At 44.4% G+C, this 18,692-nt stretch overlaps 1 protein-coding gene across 2 annotated transcripts in view; it reads right to left on the bottom strand.

Annotated features, from left to right (window-relative positions):
* Window positions 1–18,692, bottom strand: part of LOC148027384 (Transducin/WD40 repeat-like superfamily protein) — a 186,652-nt gene that overhangs the window by 15,152 nt on the left and 152,808 nt on the right. For both annotated transcript variants that reach the window (XM_087691965.1, XM_087691966.1), the window contains exons 17-21: window positions 4,686–4,814; window positions 4,470–4,587; window positions 4,184–4,379; window positions 1,939–2,050; window positions 1,705–1,859 (exon numbers count right to left, since the gene is read on the bottom strand). In XM_087691965.1, coding sequence (XP_087548091.1) covers window positions 1,705–1,859; window positions 1,939–2,050; window positions 4,184–4,379; window positions 4,470–4,587; window positions 4,686–4,814 — 710 coding nt within the window. The remainder of the gene's footprint in view (window positions 1–1,704; window positions 1,860–1,938; window positions 2,051–4,183; window positions 4,380–4,469; window positions 4,588–4,685; window positions 4,815–18,692) is intronic.

Raw genomic sequence — 18,692 nt, 5'->3', positions numbered from 1 at the left:
TCTTGTGCTGTTTTCATCCCCATTGAATTCTGTACATTGACAAATATTTAATACATTTAATAATATTTCATCAACTGAACACATAACTAAAAGAAAAGAGCCACAGAAACTCAACACTACTGTGGGAAGGTGAACATATCCAAGGTGCTACACTCTCAAACAAATCTGGTTTGAGTGGGATGAATAATGTATGGCATCAAAGGGTCCAGTCAACACCAATCACCTTTGTGAGGGTTTTGTAGGGAGTTCCAAGTGAAGTGATTGATCTCCATTATGTAATCTACAGTCTTTCCCCACTAACCTTGGGATGAGATGAATCAATCTCTCAGATAGCCTCTATTGCAAGTCTTCTAATGCCAAGCCATAGGTGGCTAGGATGGTGCCGCATGGACTGCCAGTCTGAGGTCTCTGACTACTCTCCATTGTCCCTCAGTTTGTCTCTACTATTCTGGGCCTTTCTACCCCTATCTTGTCCATCATCAGTGTGCTCTCACTAATGGTAGTGCTGCCTCCTCATCTATCTAGCAATGGACTGTCTCTAGTGCTTTGCATTGCTGCTCCTCCGAGGTTGGGGCCTATCGCTTCCCTCATCTTGAACTAGCTCTTTGCATCCCACTTAGTTCTTGAAGTATTTGGCACATGCACAAAACATTCACTTACAAATTTTTGAAGTGAGCAACTAAAGCTTTCTTACTAGTAAAGGCTTGCAGTAAAGTCATTGCTTCCAAGCTTGGATAAAGTTATGATTTAGGATCTAGATAACAATGTTTACTGCTTCAGCCCCAAACATACTTGGAAGATTCTTCAATTTGAGCCTGCACGTTGACATCCACTATGACACAATTCTTGCGCTCTGCTACATCGCTTTGTTGAGGTGTATGTGCTACAGTATGCTTGTGCTTAATTCCATGATTCTTGCAAAATTCTATAAACATACTTAAAAGTGAATTCACCCCCTCTATCTGATCTGAATTTCTTCATCTTTTTGCTAGATTCCTTTTCTACCAAAACATGCCATTGTTTGAATTTCACAAAGGCTTCATCTTTAGTCTTCAAGAGATATACCCATGTCCTCCTACTATAGTCATCAATCAATGTTATGAAGTAAGAAGAACCACCCAACATTGTTTCAAGTGGGCTGCAAAATAGATGTATCAAAGCCCCTAATGATGCCCCTAAAATGTGTTTCTTTTCAGTGGTCATATATAGAGTCTAATAAAATCAAATGGACTGCAAATTAGATGCAAATAGCCCTTCCACCATGCTCATAATGGGGTCACAAGTTCTCTCAACTAATCTTGCTGAAGTTGTATGCTAATATAGTCACCCTGTTGTCAGCTACTATTCTCTCGCTGATTGGAAGTACACCTGACCTTTCAGTTCAAACTGTATATTTACTTGTAACACATCCTACCTAATTTTAGAGACATTTCCACATATATAATGGTTCCAATGGCCATTATGAATGCTTCATCCAATTAACACACACTACTGAAATTTACAGCTGCTCCAAGTGCAAATAGTTTTTCTTTGGAAGAAGCATGCTTGTGAGACTTGGCATGCACCTCGAGTGCCTTCACATGTAAAATTTCATTTGTGGAAATGATTTCTTCAAAGCAAATACTTAATTTTGTTTCGTGAAACAGCCAATTTTCAGGGCACTGCTATGATCTTAAGCCCCAAATCTGAATTGATACTACTTACTTGATGCAAGTGCGCCCGAGAGCCCTAAATCGTTGAAAGAGGTGTGATGTGGGAGGACACCGTGGGTAATCACGTGAACGGATGTACTCATCTTTAAGTATTGAAAGGGCAGTTGTAAACTTATGCGCAAGAGTAGCATAATGACAACGTAACACCTGCGAAAGCACAAATCAAGCATATACAAGTCAACACATGAGTTGCTTCCTAGCAGGAGGTAGACAATATTCTAGTTACCTGTGTGAATTGTGGGCCTGCTTGAGCAAGTTCGACAGCAAGATCTCCACAGATTGGAGGGCCCACAGAAAGTGCGTCAAGAAGCCGTGGTGTAATTCTAAGGCTGTCAAACCTGTAACCAACAACATGCACACTCATCTCTTGCTGAAATAAATACCCTTCTAGCATTTCAGCAATAAGCTGCTGAAAGGCAATATTGTGAAGTGCATCTAAAAGTAACACATCATTGATGAGAACTTCAAATCATCCCTTGGCTTACTGTTCACCAGTGTGGTCAGCCTTTACATTATCAGGCAGACAGGAAAGCTATGTGGTGGTCTGCAGTGCATGGAAAAGCCTTTCTCCCTCTTCCTGATGCAACTGAAATGCCCCAACTACAATCCACTGAATAGCCACATGGATCTACAGCTAAAAAGCATTCCTGATCCACTCTGCAAAAGGGTCCCCCATACAGTATCTTAAGTACCCTGTAATATGCTGGTCATGATGGAAACTGCACTCTATACAGCCATGAAGAGTGCCATAACCATATATGCTGGTCATGATGGAAACTGCACTCTATACAGCCATGAAGAGTGCCATAACCATGACCATGAATCTCAAAGCCCACAAAACACCTCCATAGTATGTCCTTATCATATGAATTCTCTCCATCCACTTCTACCTTGATAGACCTGTGATGCCCTTCCCCATCCATTTCTACCTTGATAGACCTGTGATGCCCTTCCCCATCCACTTCTACCTTGATAGACCTGTCATGCCCTTCCCCATGTGTCCTTTGGACTACTTAGGTGTCATCATCTTACTACTAGGATCCTAGCTTCCTGATATGGTCCACCATCCCAATGTAAGATACATCCCCAAACATCATGACTCCCAGTAACAGTAAGAAAATCTACACAGATAATATTGCTCATCCAAAGGCCAAGTTGAGGGAGTCATCTAAACACTCCCAACTGCTATCAACATCATCCTTAGCCTAGTTAATTTAGGTGCACTACCCTCACACTATGCACCATGGATTTCTTCAAACTAACTGGGCCTTTTTTTTCCTTTGTGTGTCTGTCTGCTTTTTTTTTTTTTTCCTGGAAAAGGTGGGGCAGGGGGAGGGGGGGTTTGGTTGGTTGGGTGGGTCGGTGGGTGGGTGGGTGGGTGTGAGGGTTAGTATGTTTTTTTTCTATGCTGTCCGAAACTTGGCACAAGTAAAAGGTCCAATGTCTTTAATGGTTTGGGAATCCAATCATCAAACTTCATAGGAATGACCCTGAAAATACTAAAATTCATGCAAAACCTTGAAATGACCAATAAAACATAAAAGAGCTGATTACATCAAACATGGCGTTCCACTGTGAGGTTATTCAAAAAAGGTTTAAAGTATTTGTGTTTTGACATTTGAAGGCAGAAGTTCCATGTGAAAGTGGAGACACACATGGTGTATCCGATGAGAGCATGACTGTAAAACTATAAAATATGTCCTTGCTTTGCTCCCAAAAAACAGTTTTCTATTCTACCAAATATTTACTCCTCAGACGGTTACAAAGCAAACCTCCATAGAAAGGTACACTATGAAGACAAAAAGAAGAGGGAAAAGCAGTGCTGATAGCAAGCTAGTACAAAAAGTTTTTGGGTTGGTTTTCAGAAGCCACACAGAAAGGCTGTAATGCCAGTGAATCTCTCCTACAAATAGCCAGACACAATATCCGCCCTTCCTCATACATTTTAAATCACCCTGAAGCTCCAAATTGCCTCTTAATAAATCCACGTTAAGCCAGATGATCTAACATTGACTCCATTGGAGCAGTCTGTTGCTCCCTTCCTTGCCTGCATCCCAGCCTACAATAGTACAAAGAATCTCCCACCTTCCCACCTGCACAACTGGAAGGTAGAACATAAACTTGAAATAGAAAGCCTAAAAATTCGAACCAAGCCATCCCAGGGTTTCTTGGGCCACCCCATTTAACCTGACAAGATCTTCTAAACCTGATCTCTCATGCCTTTTCAACACTTGGGTAATGAGATACCAACTAAATGCATCATACTAAACACGCAACTTGATGTACAAATCCAATACTGAATAGCACTTGAGATAGACAGGTAGAGATGGGAGCCCAATTTTTAAGACTAATGCTGTGAAATTTAGCAACCAAGCTCTGGAAAACAAACACACCAGGATTCACGTGTGCAGAAGCAATCAACTATAATAAACATCCAGAGCATCAGCAAATGATTGATTCATGTAACTCACCTTGATGTTAGCTGATACAGTATCTCAGCGAGCTCCAGTTTCGGTTCGAATGTCTTTTGCATTGTTGTCCAACCTATCAAAAGTGGTTCAAGCAAACCCACTAAACGAGTCTTGATCTGCACACCTTGCTTTTGCCTTGGGTTTGAATCCGTCGAGCATGCAAGCAGAACTCTATCATTCAGGAATCCAACAAGTGCTGACAGATATCCCATTAAACAAGGAGAGCATATCAGCCATTGTTCTTGTTAGTAAAGACTCACTCGACAAGAATATATCATAAACTCACCAGCATTAGGAGTTCCTATAGAAAGTATAGGGTACGCAGTCCCATCCCAGCCGAGAACAGCTACAGTTGTTGCTGAAGAGAAAATCAAGGCTGGACCCGCCCAAACAAGTGATCTGAAGTATTAACAGTTAAGAAGTAATGAAAGTTTTCGCAAAGCAATCTCACAAAGATTTCATATGATCCTCGCCACTTATGGCTACACTTTTTCAAGGATATTGGAGGAAAGCCATTGTCAAAAGGTGCAGAGAAACTGGCCAGTATCTCCAATGTAGCAGATGCAATCAACACCCTTGATGTTGTCAATATCCCTGCAACTTGACCACTAAGGGTCTCTTGCCAGCACACCTACAAATAAGAGTAACAAATAATGTCAAGCTATGGATTCCCTAATCTGTATAAAAAATATTTATCTTTTGACAGGTTTAGAAACTTGCAGCCCTAAAACATCTAAAATTTCTGAAAATCTCTAAACTGCTTCAGAATACAACGTTTCCATTATGTACATATCCATGCAGGTTTATGTGTATGACCTGCAGATAATGTCTGCTCTAGTTAGATAAACAATGTAATTGAGAGGTGGGGCAGGAGTTCTTCCAGAAGCAAAATACACTCCTGCCCGTTGACCCCTCCCCTATGTTCATGGGATGTGTTACTTGAACTTACTGCCCAAGGCACAGCTTATGCCTTTTCTATGTACATTGAAGGACAGGAAAAGGTATGCTGATAAACACTCATCCGTATGCTGATTGCATTGCTCTGGTGGCTGATTCCAACTTGGGCATCAAAAACATCCCCATAGAGAAATTCCAGAACCAATGAGTTTCCTGATGCTTAATTCCTTTGACACAGAAGTGGTCAAAAAGGTTTGATACATGTTTACGGTTTCATGCTTCCTTCTCTCAGAGACACAAGTTCTATTCCAAGAAAAGAAAATTATAATAAGAAACAGAACTGAAATAGAGACAAAGTGGCTCAGAAGACCTGCACAGGCACCAAACTAGTCGCAACTAACCCGTGTAGTACTAGCTGCTAGATTTTATCAAGCAAACATTGCAAGAGTGAACAAGCTCCAATCCCTTCAGCTTTAATTGCCTCTTGCCCTTCAATCCTCAGCCCTAAACTAACAGAGGACAGTAACATAAGAGGCAATTTGTAAACAAGAAGATTCTGTCAATAAATAGCCATTGCTGATGATGGTGGACTGAAAGAGGACATCAGTGGAATGCTCCAAAAGTGCCACTTGCAAAACCTTCACAAGACAGTCCATACACCTCTAGACTAGTCCAACCAACAAGCCTGAGTGTATAATTTTTGCATGCAACAATGACAATGATCAGGACAAGTTCGCACAACGGTAAGCTTAGGAAATAGTGAAAAGAAGAAAAACACAGCAAGTTAACTTCTTTTTTGGTACATCAAAAAAGATATACAGCATGATCTACCACGCCAACCTATATAAAATTCTAATGAAAGTGTGGGTCAAATCACAAGAATAAAGAAAAGCATCTCTCGTCCTCATCCTGCACTTAGAGTCATCCTGTAGTCTCTTCTGGAGTATATGGACTAGAGAGTTTCCTCAATAAGTATGTCTTGCATATCTATGTCATCGGTATACCCCACTATCCAAGTAACCAATCAATAATACTAGCAATCAGCTGGACCATTTGTGACAGTATACCTTGGTCCACTTGGTTTGCTGGCATAGGGATCCCGCTTAAATGTTCATCTTCACACTCTATCTCCATTTACTGGAAGGCAACCCATCGTTCTCTTCACAATGTTCCAACCACAAGAACAATTTTTGTGTTCAAGAATCAGGGGAAAAAAGAAACTTTTTTTTTCCTAATATTCCCCACACAATTAGACAATTAACAATTAAACTCACTTTCACAAGTCTAGACACTTAGTCACATGATTTGTTTACCAAGCACACATACACTGGATCACCATCATTCCACATGCACACATGTGAATCATCTAGATATCTGTCAAAATCTCCATGGACTCTCTTTCATTTGCACATGGCAGTTTCAACTTGTGCCATTAAGACGTTCTAAAAATAGAGTAGATGTGATTTTAATGCCAATGTAACTTACATTTCTCAAAAAGCCCCTCTAGCTAGCTAAGTGTGAATAATTAGCTAAGAACGAGAGAGGTAGATTATTTAACCTAGTTCCTGAGGAGAGAGAAAATTTCCCACATCTGCAACACTTGCTTTATATCAAACTTTAAAGAATTAAGTACTTTATACTTTACCAGGGATGGTTGCTTGGGTCACTGATAGAGGCCCAGCTTGCAGGTATGAGAATGTATAGAGGTGTCATGCTTATCTTGTCTCAAGGCAGCTTGTGTGCAAGATCACCATGCCAGATTTCAAAGATGGTGTGGACCCAAGGGCATTTTCATAGACAGGAGCTCACAGGTAGCATTACTGCTTGGTATGTATGGACCTTTAAATGCAGCCATGTCATAGATCTATTGGACATATAAACTGCAGCCATGTCATAGATCTATTGGAAATATAAACTGCAGATACTCTTTCTGAAAATGCACACAAAGATGGTCCACACTCTCTGCAATCAATGGGAGAGGATACAAGGCAGTTTAGAGACTGAGAGGAGGAGAGATGCTTTTCTTAGAACCTAGGATTGGCACTTTCTTCCACTATTAGAGATTGTTACTATATTTTGGTAATGATGTGTGTGAGCACACTTACAACTGCTAGGGCAACTTTTTACTCTTAGGGCATACTTAATCTTACAAATCTTCTCCATTGATACCTCTCAATACACTTTGAGTTATACTCTCTCAAGCTTCTTCTTCTCCAAGTTGTATACTTGCATTCTTGCAACCCTAAATCCAACAATTGGAATCAGAGGAGGCTTTGACCTCATGGGGAAAGTCGTCAATGTCCTCTCTAACCAACCCTCCTTTTCCGATAGGATAGTAATGACCTAATTTAACAGTGATTAAAGCAAGTAACTAATTCAAATAAATTGAAAATGCATACTTTACCACTTTAATCTTATACAATGGTCAGCTTCTTGGCCCCAAAAACCAGTACCCCTTTTAGTGTTTCTTTAGGTTTTATTGCAAATGGATGGAGTATAACTAAGATTCTTTGATCTCCTATGCTAATGCCAGTGTGACTTGCTATCAAATTTGAACAACAAGCCTTCAAAACCAATTCGCCCCTTGGTTTACTTGGGGGTTGGCTTTCACCCTACTCCTTGAAAGACAAATTAAGCCCCAAATTTGATATGGGCTAGCTGGCTTCTTGAACCTCCCTCAAATTCTTTAATTTCAGATGCTAGAATTCAAGTCTTGAGCCCTCCATTTGGAGCACGCATCCCGAGGTGGCTATCTAAACCCAAATTCTATTGTAAATTAAGTTTTATAGCATATATTTTCCAATATCTCGATCTTTGATGACTCAAATGGCTGGATTTTGCTAAGATAACCTATGAGATGGCTGTAGGATGAGAGAAGTAGTTGTAGAGAGAGAAATTTTAGTGTTTCATTGCAAGAAATGTTAAAAAACTATTGCTGCTCTACTCAACCAGCCATGGAAGTTGTCACCTGCACCAAAAGGACCTTAGGCTACTATCACCTGCCCCTGGAGGGCTCCTAACTACTATCACCTATTGTAAGACTGGTCTCTAGTGGTTGCAACTCCCATCAACAACATCTCCTTACTCTCTAAGAGTCTCCTCTCTCACAATAGCTAGAATAGACTTCCAAATAGAGCCCAATAACATTTTTCCGCTTGTATGGGTAACTTTTGCCAAGTGGCTGCCTTCTAATTTCATTTTCTAGCATTATCCAATTTATTAACCTAATTTTCAGAATATAAATTCTAAAAATTAATTAATACTTATTCTAGTGCCTAGAAAAATAATTCAATCAACCAATAATTAAATTGGCTAGGCAAATTTGTCTTACAAGTATCCTTGAGTAGTTATTACCCCTTACACCAACATTAATTGATTAATTAATGCCTAGTCTCTAATATTATTAGTGATATTAGTGGCCAATAAATTGATCTAGACCAAAATATGACACAGGGTACCACCTAGTAAATGTGAGACATAGCTTATTAGAACTTTTGCCTTTGGCATCAACTAATATTTCAGGGTCGTGGGTCTCACATTGTGAAATAATTAACTTGCACCTCACATGTGCAAGTCACATTAGCACATTTGATTAACTTTTAATCAAATTCTAAGCAATTCAATAAAATTTCATATCCTCATGACACCCTCTACTTGATTTCCTCAAATTTGGACAAGATTTAACAAACATTTGCAAGTCAACAAATAGAGCAGAACTACTCATAAGGACTTGGCATTGTTAGACTTTTCATTCGAGTTCATTTTAGCCTCCGCTTGTACTATTGCCAGTACTGCACAAGCTATTTTTCCATTTTGTGCAGAATGTTTGACATCAATCATTTCTATAGGTAAGAGCCCTTATAGTCTCCTTTATATTGTGCTATGTAGCACAGGTTGGTTTTGTGCATATTTGCATCTATATAGGCAACTTTTGCATCAAGTACAATCAATGGCCATGGCTGGAAACAATAAAGTATTCCATACGTTGTATGTTCATAGTTTCTGGAAATGGCATTTTGGACCTGCCAAAATGGAACAGCCATTTCGGTGTTTTGAGCAAGTTCGACGACGGGCAAGGTAAAACTCCTTTTTTGGCCGTCTTTTTATTGTCGCCTCATCATTTTGCTTCTTGCTTGCTCATTTTGCACTACTGCATCTACTTGAACTGCTGCACACCAGCTCATGGTCACCTCAGCAACATTGGAAGCTCTCTTCTTGAAAGGTAAGCTTCAATTGTGAACATTCAGCCTGTTTTCTTGCAGATTTCAGACCTGAATTTCTGCAATTTTCAACCAAAATATATGAAATTTATGTGTGCTGCCAGCTATGTGCACACTATTTCAGTATTGTGTGCCAATTGCCTTTTAGCATTCAGCCTGTTTTTCTGCAGATTCCAAACCTGAATTTCTGCAATTTTCAGCAAAGATATGATATATTTTGAGTCTTGCTAGCCCTATGCATGCAATTTTAGGCTTATGTATGGTTTGATTGATGTTTGGGCAGCTTGCAGCCAACAAATTACCATGGCCCTCGATCCTTGTTACTCTTTTAAACTCGTATGAGGGGTTAGGTGGATCTAAAAAAGGGAAATGCATTTATTGTGGCATGGTGAAAACAAGGAGTATCACTAGGGCCAAAGGCCATCTTGTTCATGTGCCAAGAAGGGACATAGCTCCATGTGCAAATGTGCCAAGAAATGTGAAGCTTTCTCTTGATCTATGGAGGGGGTAACAGCTTGGTCTTCTAGTGCTTGATGCAGAACAAAACCAAGACTTAGCCACAACTCAATAGAAGGGTAGTACAAGTGCAATTGGACCATCAAGAAAAGTAGGGCTGCATCAACTCCTGTTGCAAGTGTATCCATTTCAGCTTTGGTCTTTGACTCACATGCAACAATAACTCCTTAGCCTCAACCTAATGTTTCAGGTGCTTCTAGAGTCTCATTAGAGAGGGCTAGCATACATGCTACTTTGCAAAAACAAGCCATCGCAAAGGCAACTCCAGAGTTAATGAGATGGTTTGTTATGTGTGCCATTCCCATCCACATGCCTACAACAAAGCAATGGAAGCAAACCATAAGAATTATCAGCTGCATTGAAGGTGAATGGAAGGGCCCATCCTTAGAGGCACTACACAAATGGGAGCTCAAGAAGGCAGCATCCGTTGAGGTTCAATGAGAGCCATTGTAAGATACACAAAAGAAGTATAGGCGCATTGTCTTGTGTGATGGATACATAGACACATGAAACAGGGAACAGGAACGGGGAACGGGGACAGGGACGATGACACGAACGCCAAACCTAGGGAACGGGGATGTGGAAACGATAACGGCATTTAAAAAATTAAAATTCATGAAAAAATTTTAACATTTCACTCATAATCCATGTGGACTCTGGAGTGTTAAAACCAAGGTATATAATCCACAAGGACAAATCATTTTAAGTTTTAACTTAAAGATATCATGCATCATTGTAAAACTACTCATTAGAAAGTAAGAAGAACACTCCAAAAAAAGCTCAACCCGTCACGTCGCAAGCTGCCCCCTGCTCCGTCTGATCGCACCCGCCATAGCTCGATTGCGCCATCGCCAGCGCCCAGCTCGACAACTCGCCCCCCCCACGCTGAGTTCCCCCCCCCCCCCCCCCGCCCCGACGGCTCGCGATTGTGTCTTGTTGGCCGTCTTTCCTCTTGCCCTGACAATTCGCCCTATCCTGCTCTCAGCCCTACCCCAACTAGGGTAGTGCCTGTGCTACCACAACTTTGGGTATCAAGCACAATAGTTTGTATGTGTTTTGGGAGCAAAGGCGGCTCCATCAACAGGCCTGCAAGTGGACACTGACGGCTTCACACGAGTCCAAAGATGACAAAGAGGGAGACGGCAAGAGAGGGTGCAACCAGCTCCTCAGACCTAGCCTCATCGGCAAGAAGCACGTGGGTGAGCGACGCCCCCTTGACAGAGCACTCCACAGCCCCCCTTGCCCGCCCCACCCAACAGGACCGCAGCCCCCCACATCCACCACCCGCACCACGGACTACCTCACCTGAGATCCCACAGCCCCCACACCCATCCCTCTCCCCACTAACCCTGGCCCACAGCCCCCCCTTTCCAAGGCCACCAAACCCCCCCCCCCCCCCCCCTTGCCACACACCTCTGCCATCCCACCATTCCTTGATCCTCTTCCCCTCCACCACCTCCCCTACCGAGCATCCCCCTGATCCGCACCCAGTTCAGGTGATCCCCCCCAGACCCACCCCCCCTTCTCCCACAGGAGGTGATGAGCCACACACGCCTACATCATCCTCACACCAACAGTCTTTCCCCTCCCATACAGCCACCAGCTCATCCGCCCCTGCCGCCCATCACACCTTCCCAAGACAGGCAGAACTGCTGCCAGAGGAGTTCTTCTGCAGTGGCCCATGGTCCTACTTGAGAGTTGCAGAGCGCAGAGAGTTCCCGCTACCTCTAGAGGTGGGGATCTTCGTGGTTCGTAATTCAAGGAGGAGCAAGGTCTATCTACTAGCACCATCGGATAGACCAAACTATGCCTTTTTTCTTCGATCCTCTCACTCAGGGGAGTGGACAACTACACAGATAGAGGAGGAGTTGAAGAGTCAGGTGGCGGACCACATCTCCCAGTGGATGGGAGAAGAAGGACTAGCACTATTTGCACAGCTGTGGCCTAGTTGCATGATGGACATTAATTGGTGGGCCGATGTTGAGGTCCCACACTTAAGCATTATCTTTTGAGCCCCTCCACAGTGGAGAGCTCCGAGGGATGCGATCAAGTGGCCCTTGGCACAAGCGGCCTGTTTCTACCAATGTATAGAGTCATGGCTCTCAACATGGCTGATAGATGCATTGATAGTACCACCTAGAGCATCTATCATCCCTATGGTCTGGCCCAAGGGACACCATAGGGGACTGGAGTTCGCTGTCCAGAGCAGCAGCAAAGCATACTTGCATGCCTCATAGTTACTCCTTGTCATCAGCAGCCTCCACACCGAACAGATGCCTGTTCGGTCAGTCAAGTTTCCCCATGAGCTTACACCTTGCATCCAGGAAAGTGACTAGTCTCCACTACAGTGGGGCACGTGGTTCCAAAAAGTTGATTGTTCGGCAAAAGCTGCAGCCTACCCTTGCCGAACGGATTGATATCTTACTTCTACAGGAGCACAAGCTCACCCCCACCCATGCCCAGCGGGTAGGGAAGGTACTTCCGGGCAGCTTGCACACTTATTGGGAATACGCCATAGGTGCCCACGGCAGGAGTGGAGGTGTATGCACCCCTATTGCCTTGAGTCTCACTGCCTATGTATGAGATCACGGGACGATAGTGGCAGGGAGGGTTCTATGGATCAGATTGGATATTGGGGACTCGTGCATTGGAGTTCTCAATGTCTATGCCCCTACGAAGGTTAGGACACGCAGCATGTTCTAGGTGGAGATTGCGAATGGACTCCCAGAGGTGGACTCTTCGATCGTTGGAGGAGACTTCAACAACCCGGAGACTTTGGAGGATCACCAAGGCAGAGATAGAAACTACCAAGGCATGGCTAGGGAGGAGCAGGAGAAATGGGAGGTCTCTCTACTGGTAGTAGGAGCATGCGATGCATGGAGAGACCCTACCTTCCATAGGAGGGAGAGGTCACTAGACTTCTCTTGGGGATACAGGCGGCTAGGTCGAGTCCTCTTGGAGCAGTTGGACAGGTTTTATGTGCGAGAGTGGGGAGGCTCTCATGGAGGCTAGATTGAGCAATTGGCAAGTACCACGTTGTTTGATCATTGCCCTATTCTCCTAACACTTGGTCCCCCAGCATATCCGCCCTAGACACACAATCTTGTCGAATCCTTGACTCGATCTATAGGACGGAGAAGGTGACGAGACAGATAGAGCAGATTTGGACGAGAAAGTGGGACAGAAGCGACCAGATAGCAGAGGAGGTTGCAGAGGTCCTAGCCGAGTCGAGCAAAATCTGCCAACTGCCAAGAGGTAGCCATACAGGCCAGGCAGTAGAGGTCGGAGGAGGAGAGAGTACTCCGACGAGACCTTGCAGCCACGCACTGATTATTGTAAGAGGCACCAAGGGATCCCACCCCCTACGCACAGGAGGTGCGTGCACGAGCAGCTATTGCTGGCCTTGAGAACAAACGTTCGGAGTTCTCTTTCCAAACCTCAACAACCTTTTGGGAGCAGAAGGGGGACACGATGTGCAGGGAGTTCTTCCAAGTACACTAGCCTCGCACCACAAGAGAGCACATACACAACCTTCAGGATCTCGTACTAGCCCAGATGAGGTGACGGAGATTGCTACCGACTAGAGGACAGAGATGTAGACAGCAGGTTTGGGATCACATTTCGTCCCTCGTCACTGAGGAGATGGGACGCTCCCTCCTAGTCCCCCTTCATAGAGAAGGAACTAGAGGAGGCTTTTCATACACAGGATGGGCAGAAATACCCGGGAGAGGATAGCCTCTCTAAGGCCTTCTTCACTACCTACTGGGAAGTGGTGAAGGACCCCCTACTGATGGCCTTCTAGGAGATTTTCACTTCAGGACAGATGCCAAGGAGTCTTTCGGAAGGCCTTATCAATCTTCTCCCCAAAGGAAAAGACCGGCTGGAGCTTTCCCAGTAGAGACCGATCACCTTATTGTCAGTGGCCTATAAGGCACTGGCAAAGATGATTGGTAGGCAATTACGCCCCGTGCTTCCAGACATCATCCATGACACACAGACAAGCTTTGTCTAAGATAGGAGCATCCTAGACAATGTATTTACCTTCTTTGAAGCGACAGAGTGGGCTTAGCACAGTGGTAGAGACTGGCTATACTACTCTTGGAATTTGAGAAAGCTTATGACAGAGTGGACTGGGATTTCCTAGAGGGCACCATGCTAAGGTTGGGATTCCCCCAGGTTTGGGTTCGCGGGGTTTTCGGCCTTTACAAATCAGCCACCGGTAGGGTTTTCATAGGCGGAAGGCGAGGGGAGGAGTTTCAACTAGAGAGAACGGTTCGACAGGGCTACCCCCTGGCCCCTTACCTATTTCTACTCTTTGTAGAGGCGATGTCTCACTTCCTCAAGTCACGTGTTAGCGGATTACGCGGCCTTCAACTTCCAGTGAGAGAGGAGACTGAGTTGTTAGACTCGGAGTATGCAGATGACATGGCACTCCACATAAAGGACAATGAGTTGATGCTAGAGAGAGTGAGGTTGGCCCTTGACGTGTTCTATTCTGCAACGGGAGCGAAAATCAATTGGCGAAAGTCGGTTGGTTTCCTCACAAACCCGCACTCTAGCACGGAGTGGGGCGTCCATCTGGGATTCAGATGGGTGAGCAGAGGGCAAACTGTCTGGTACCTAGGGTTCCAGGTGGGACTCGACATCACTCCTGCCCAGCAGTTTCTTTCTGTCCTGATTCTATTTGGAGGAAATTGACCTACTGGAGCATGGCTCACCTCTCACTAGCCGGCCGAGCCCTGGTGGATAACCAAATCCTCCTAGCGACGGCCTGGTACATCACCTTGTGTTGGTGCTTCTCCTCATCATGTGTAGGGCAGCTTCACTACCTAGTCCAGAATTTCCTTTGGTCGGGGTTAGATGGTTCCAAGGTTTCCACGGCCAAGGTGGGGTGGACGACCATCATACGGCATCGGTCAGAGGGAGGGCTTGGGATCATAGACCCAGAGTATCAGAGTATGGCCCTCTTGGGCAAGCTAGTTGTCTGTGGCCTCACACCACGCGGACAAACCTGGAAGGTCTTATTGCAGGAGGGTCTTCAGGACTGTAAACCGAGGCTAGGCGATGAGTGGAGGCTGTCCCTCAGATAGATCTTCACGTCAGCCCAGATCACACCCCCTAGATCACCTTTTCTACGCAGCTTACTCCGCATGTAGCAGGGCCTCCATAAGACCCTAATCTAGAGCCCCCCAAGCTGCTAGGAGGAGATAGACCATCAGCCGGTGATTTGGAACCCCTATGTCAAAGATTGGGAAGGGGCACAGATCGGCGAGCGTCCCCACATCCAGTGGGCTGGTTGCGAGGCCGGCCCGGCCCCCGTACCATCAGGACATGGCGAGAGGTGTACAGGATGGAAAACGAGGTGCTGCAGCGAGTATCACGCTGCCAGAGAGTAGTGCAGTTGAGAAGAATTGAGATAGATGCAGCAATACCTCTAGAGTGGCTTGCTCCCCTGATACGAGAGCCGATAGAGCCTGGGGAGGTATGGGCAGCTAGGTTTTCACCAGCAGGCACCCCCCTACAAGTGGCAGGTAGAGTGGGCGACGCCCCACAGGGAACTTTCTTCGCCGTTTAGAAGGGAGAGCGTCTAGCCCTTGACAGAGAGCATCAGGATGAGGGGATAGTTGCCCTTTCATGGAGGAGAATTCGAGTGGTGGGTCTTCAGGGGAAGACATGGTGACTAGACCCTTATGTTTTCTGGAAGGAGCTCAAGGAGTGGCACCTTTGGATCTTGAAGAGCAGACCACTTGATGAGTTGGAGTGGGATCCAAGAGAGTGGCTATGGCTAGCCATTGCGGTTGCCAAGAAACTACCTAGGTTCTTAGAGTACACTGCCAGGATTGGTAGACACCTACTGATACAAGAGGATATGGATTGGGTGTCGCCATGTAGCAAGCACTGGGCGGAGCATAACATCACGGAGCCTTTTTTACGGACTTTCTGGCGCTGCCTATGGGATAGCTAGAGACCAAGGAGGATGTTGTATTTCTTATGCTGGTGGCACATGAAGGCTTCGCGGTGGGAAGTTGGCTTGCCCAGATGTAGGAGGGGACGTTGTAAGCGCTGCACACATCAGCCTCTGGAAACCCCAAAGCACTGCCTTTGGTCATGTGAGGAGGCGCAGCTCGAGTGGAGAGGAGCATGCCACATCCTTCGCCGTATAGCACCCAGCCTTGGATGTATCTCATGGGGAGCTTTCTGTTGGCAGGCAGTTAGCCAGGGCTATCACCTTTTGTATGAGGCCGGGATGCAAGACACGATATTCATTATCGAGGCAAGGTCGTGCACAGTGGTCGGTTTGGAGGCTCTACCCATCCGCCAGGTACTAGAGCCCATAGCAGACCGCTCAAAGGTATGGGAGCTCATAGAGAGTCTTACTGGATAGCTAATTTGGAAGGCGCGGTGTTAGGAGGCTTTCGGCGGAGAGAGACTTTCAGTACAGGCCACCTTAGCAGAGCTATGGACCTCCATCATCCACTCTCCCCGCAGCCGATGGGATTAGGTGCAAGGCAACTCTAGGGCTCATCAAGAGCTCCGTTGTCATTTCATGCGCACTTGGGACGGCCAGGACCTGTTTTTTGTGATGCAAGCAAGTAGCCCTATTTGGCGATACACCCCCCCATGGCTTCTTGCCCCCATTCCCTCGAGACCGCCTTGAGAGACTTGTATACATAATATATTTGTGACTTTGCATCAGCTCCAACTAGTCTGTTGAGCATGACAACTCCGTTGTAATCAGTTTTTTTAAGTAATACAACCAGCCACATTCTACTTGCAAAAAAAAAAAAAAACTACTCATTAGAAATTGAATTGCAACTTACAAGGTTCAAGAGGTGAGCTATTCAATTATAAAATGCATAATACATATGCCATAAATGATAAAACAATGAACAATCAACTAAACTTTAAAGTCTAAGCTGAAAGAACATGCCCATGGTCCCATTGCCAAAAAACTTAAAAGATTACAAATATGAAGTCTAATCTTTGAAAGAATATGCTCATTGCCCCAAAAAAGACTACAAATATAAAGTCTAATCTCTAGACTTAAGCAAAATGCGGCTTGCCAAAATAGCCCAAAGGACAACAGCAAGACTACAAGTACAAATATAATATCGGCATGGCACAACAACCCAAGTGTCACACTGTCATCAATGATCATAATATCATATATAGTGTACATGTGTCATGTATCATGAGACTCATGATAAGTAGACTAAATCAAAGATCATCATCATGATCTGAGATTGCTCTAGCTACTCCTAAAGTGCTGGTCTCATCATCATGTGTACCATAAATTGTTGCATCTTCCTCAACATCAGCATGTGTCTCCTATTCTTGCTGCATCTCCCACTCTGTGAATGCATCGGGCTTTGTTTTCATACTGTTACATAACATCCTCAAATTAACACTAACAAATACTAGATCGTTTGCCCTCTCTACACCAAGACGGTTCCTCTTCTTTGAAGCAATGTGAGCGTATGTACTCCACAATTGCTCTGAACAAGAGGAGCTAACTGACTAACTCAAAATACGGATGGCTAGTTGCTACAACAAAGGACCATCCGAACCATAGTCCTCCCACCACAAAGCTGCCCTAATCTTACAACAATCCTCTTGTGCATCCCCACAACCAAAAGAACCCCAAAAGGTCCTATAACATGAAAGTTGATCTCTGATCTTTCGTCTAGTGCCATGATCAAGCACTAGACAAGACAATATAAGTCTCCATGCATCTATAAACTCAGTGTCATTCTTCCAGCCCTTGCCTTGCAACTCAGGATTCACAACAAATGCAACTACATGCATAGGTGAGCTATAGGAGTTCCACCTCGTCAGAACTAAATGGCATATCTCCTCATATGTCTCATCATTTGGTACCAACTCCTGCAGCTTTTCATTCAGCCTGTCCATAGCCTCATATACCTTGCAAATGCAAGGTTGCATAGCATCCATAACCTACAATAAATGCACAGTAGGAGATACCATCGCATCTATCCGCTTTACATCATCCCAAAAAGTGGAGTTATTTGCTTTCTCCAAGCATAAGATACCTGTAGGAGTATCTGGCAGTGTTGATGAGGTGAACTCATCACTAAGAAATAACTGCCTCAAGGCACCACTACATTCTCTTAATCTGCCTAGCATAAAGAAGTTAAAGGCAAATCTGGTATCAAAATATTTTAAAAGTGTCTTCTTTGACAGCAAAGAGAAGTGATGGCAAAGAAACTGGTGATTCAAAACAAAGCTAACCACTTGAGCTCCTTGCTCTATGACAGGTGAAATCCATGAAAGGTTACCAATATCCTTTAGTAGGTTGTTGAAGCAATGAGCCACACAATATGAAACTGTGATACACGGATAATATCCATAGATAATAGCACCTGCTGCCCTATTTGCAGGCTCTCCATCTACAACAAATCCCACAACATGCTCTGGGCCAATAAGCTCAATACTTATAACCCACTCTGCTGCAAGTACATCTGTAGACTTTCCTGTCCCCGATGCATCATGTGAAGATATGAAATACATTTTTTCATGACAATAAGCAACCATACCATGATGGATCGCTTGTTGTATCACTCCAACCATCAGCAATCAAGGAAACTCCATTTTTAGCCCGCATGCTCTTTCTAGTCACTGTTGCTTACTCAACAAGTCACTTTTCCTTGTCAAGTAAAGTGGTGCGTAAGGTCTCTGATGATGGAGGTACATACGAAGGGCCATACTCGCCAATCTTCTTGCACATCAATTTAAAATACTCTGACTTGGCTGCACAAATTGAATGTGATCACGATTAAAAAACGTGCCACCAATGTATCCACCACTTCCTTCTTCTTGGGATCCCAACTAGCATCAAGTATGCTCTGTCTACATGT

The sequence above is a fragment of the Lygodium microphyllum genome, chromosome 13 (genome assembly GCF_053477565.2).
Source record: "Lygodium microphyllum isolate KBCC chromosome 13, Lygodium_microphyllum_v1.1.10, whole genome shotgun sequence".
Taxonomy (NCBI): Eukaryota; Viridiplantae; Streptophyta; class Polypodiopsida; order Schizaeales; family Lygodiaceae; genus Lygodium; species Lygodium microphyllum.
Note: the sequence above shows the minus strand (reverse complement) of the source record. Positions and strands in the feature narration are given on the sequence as shown.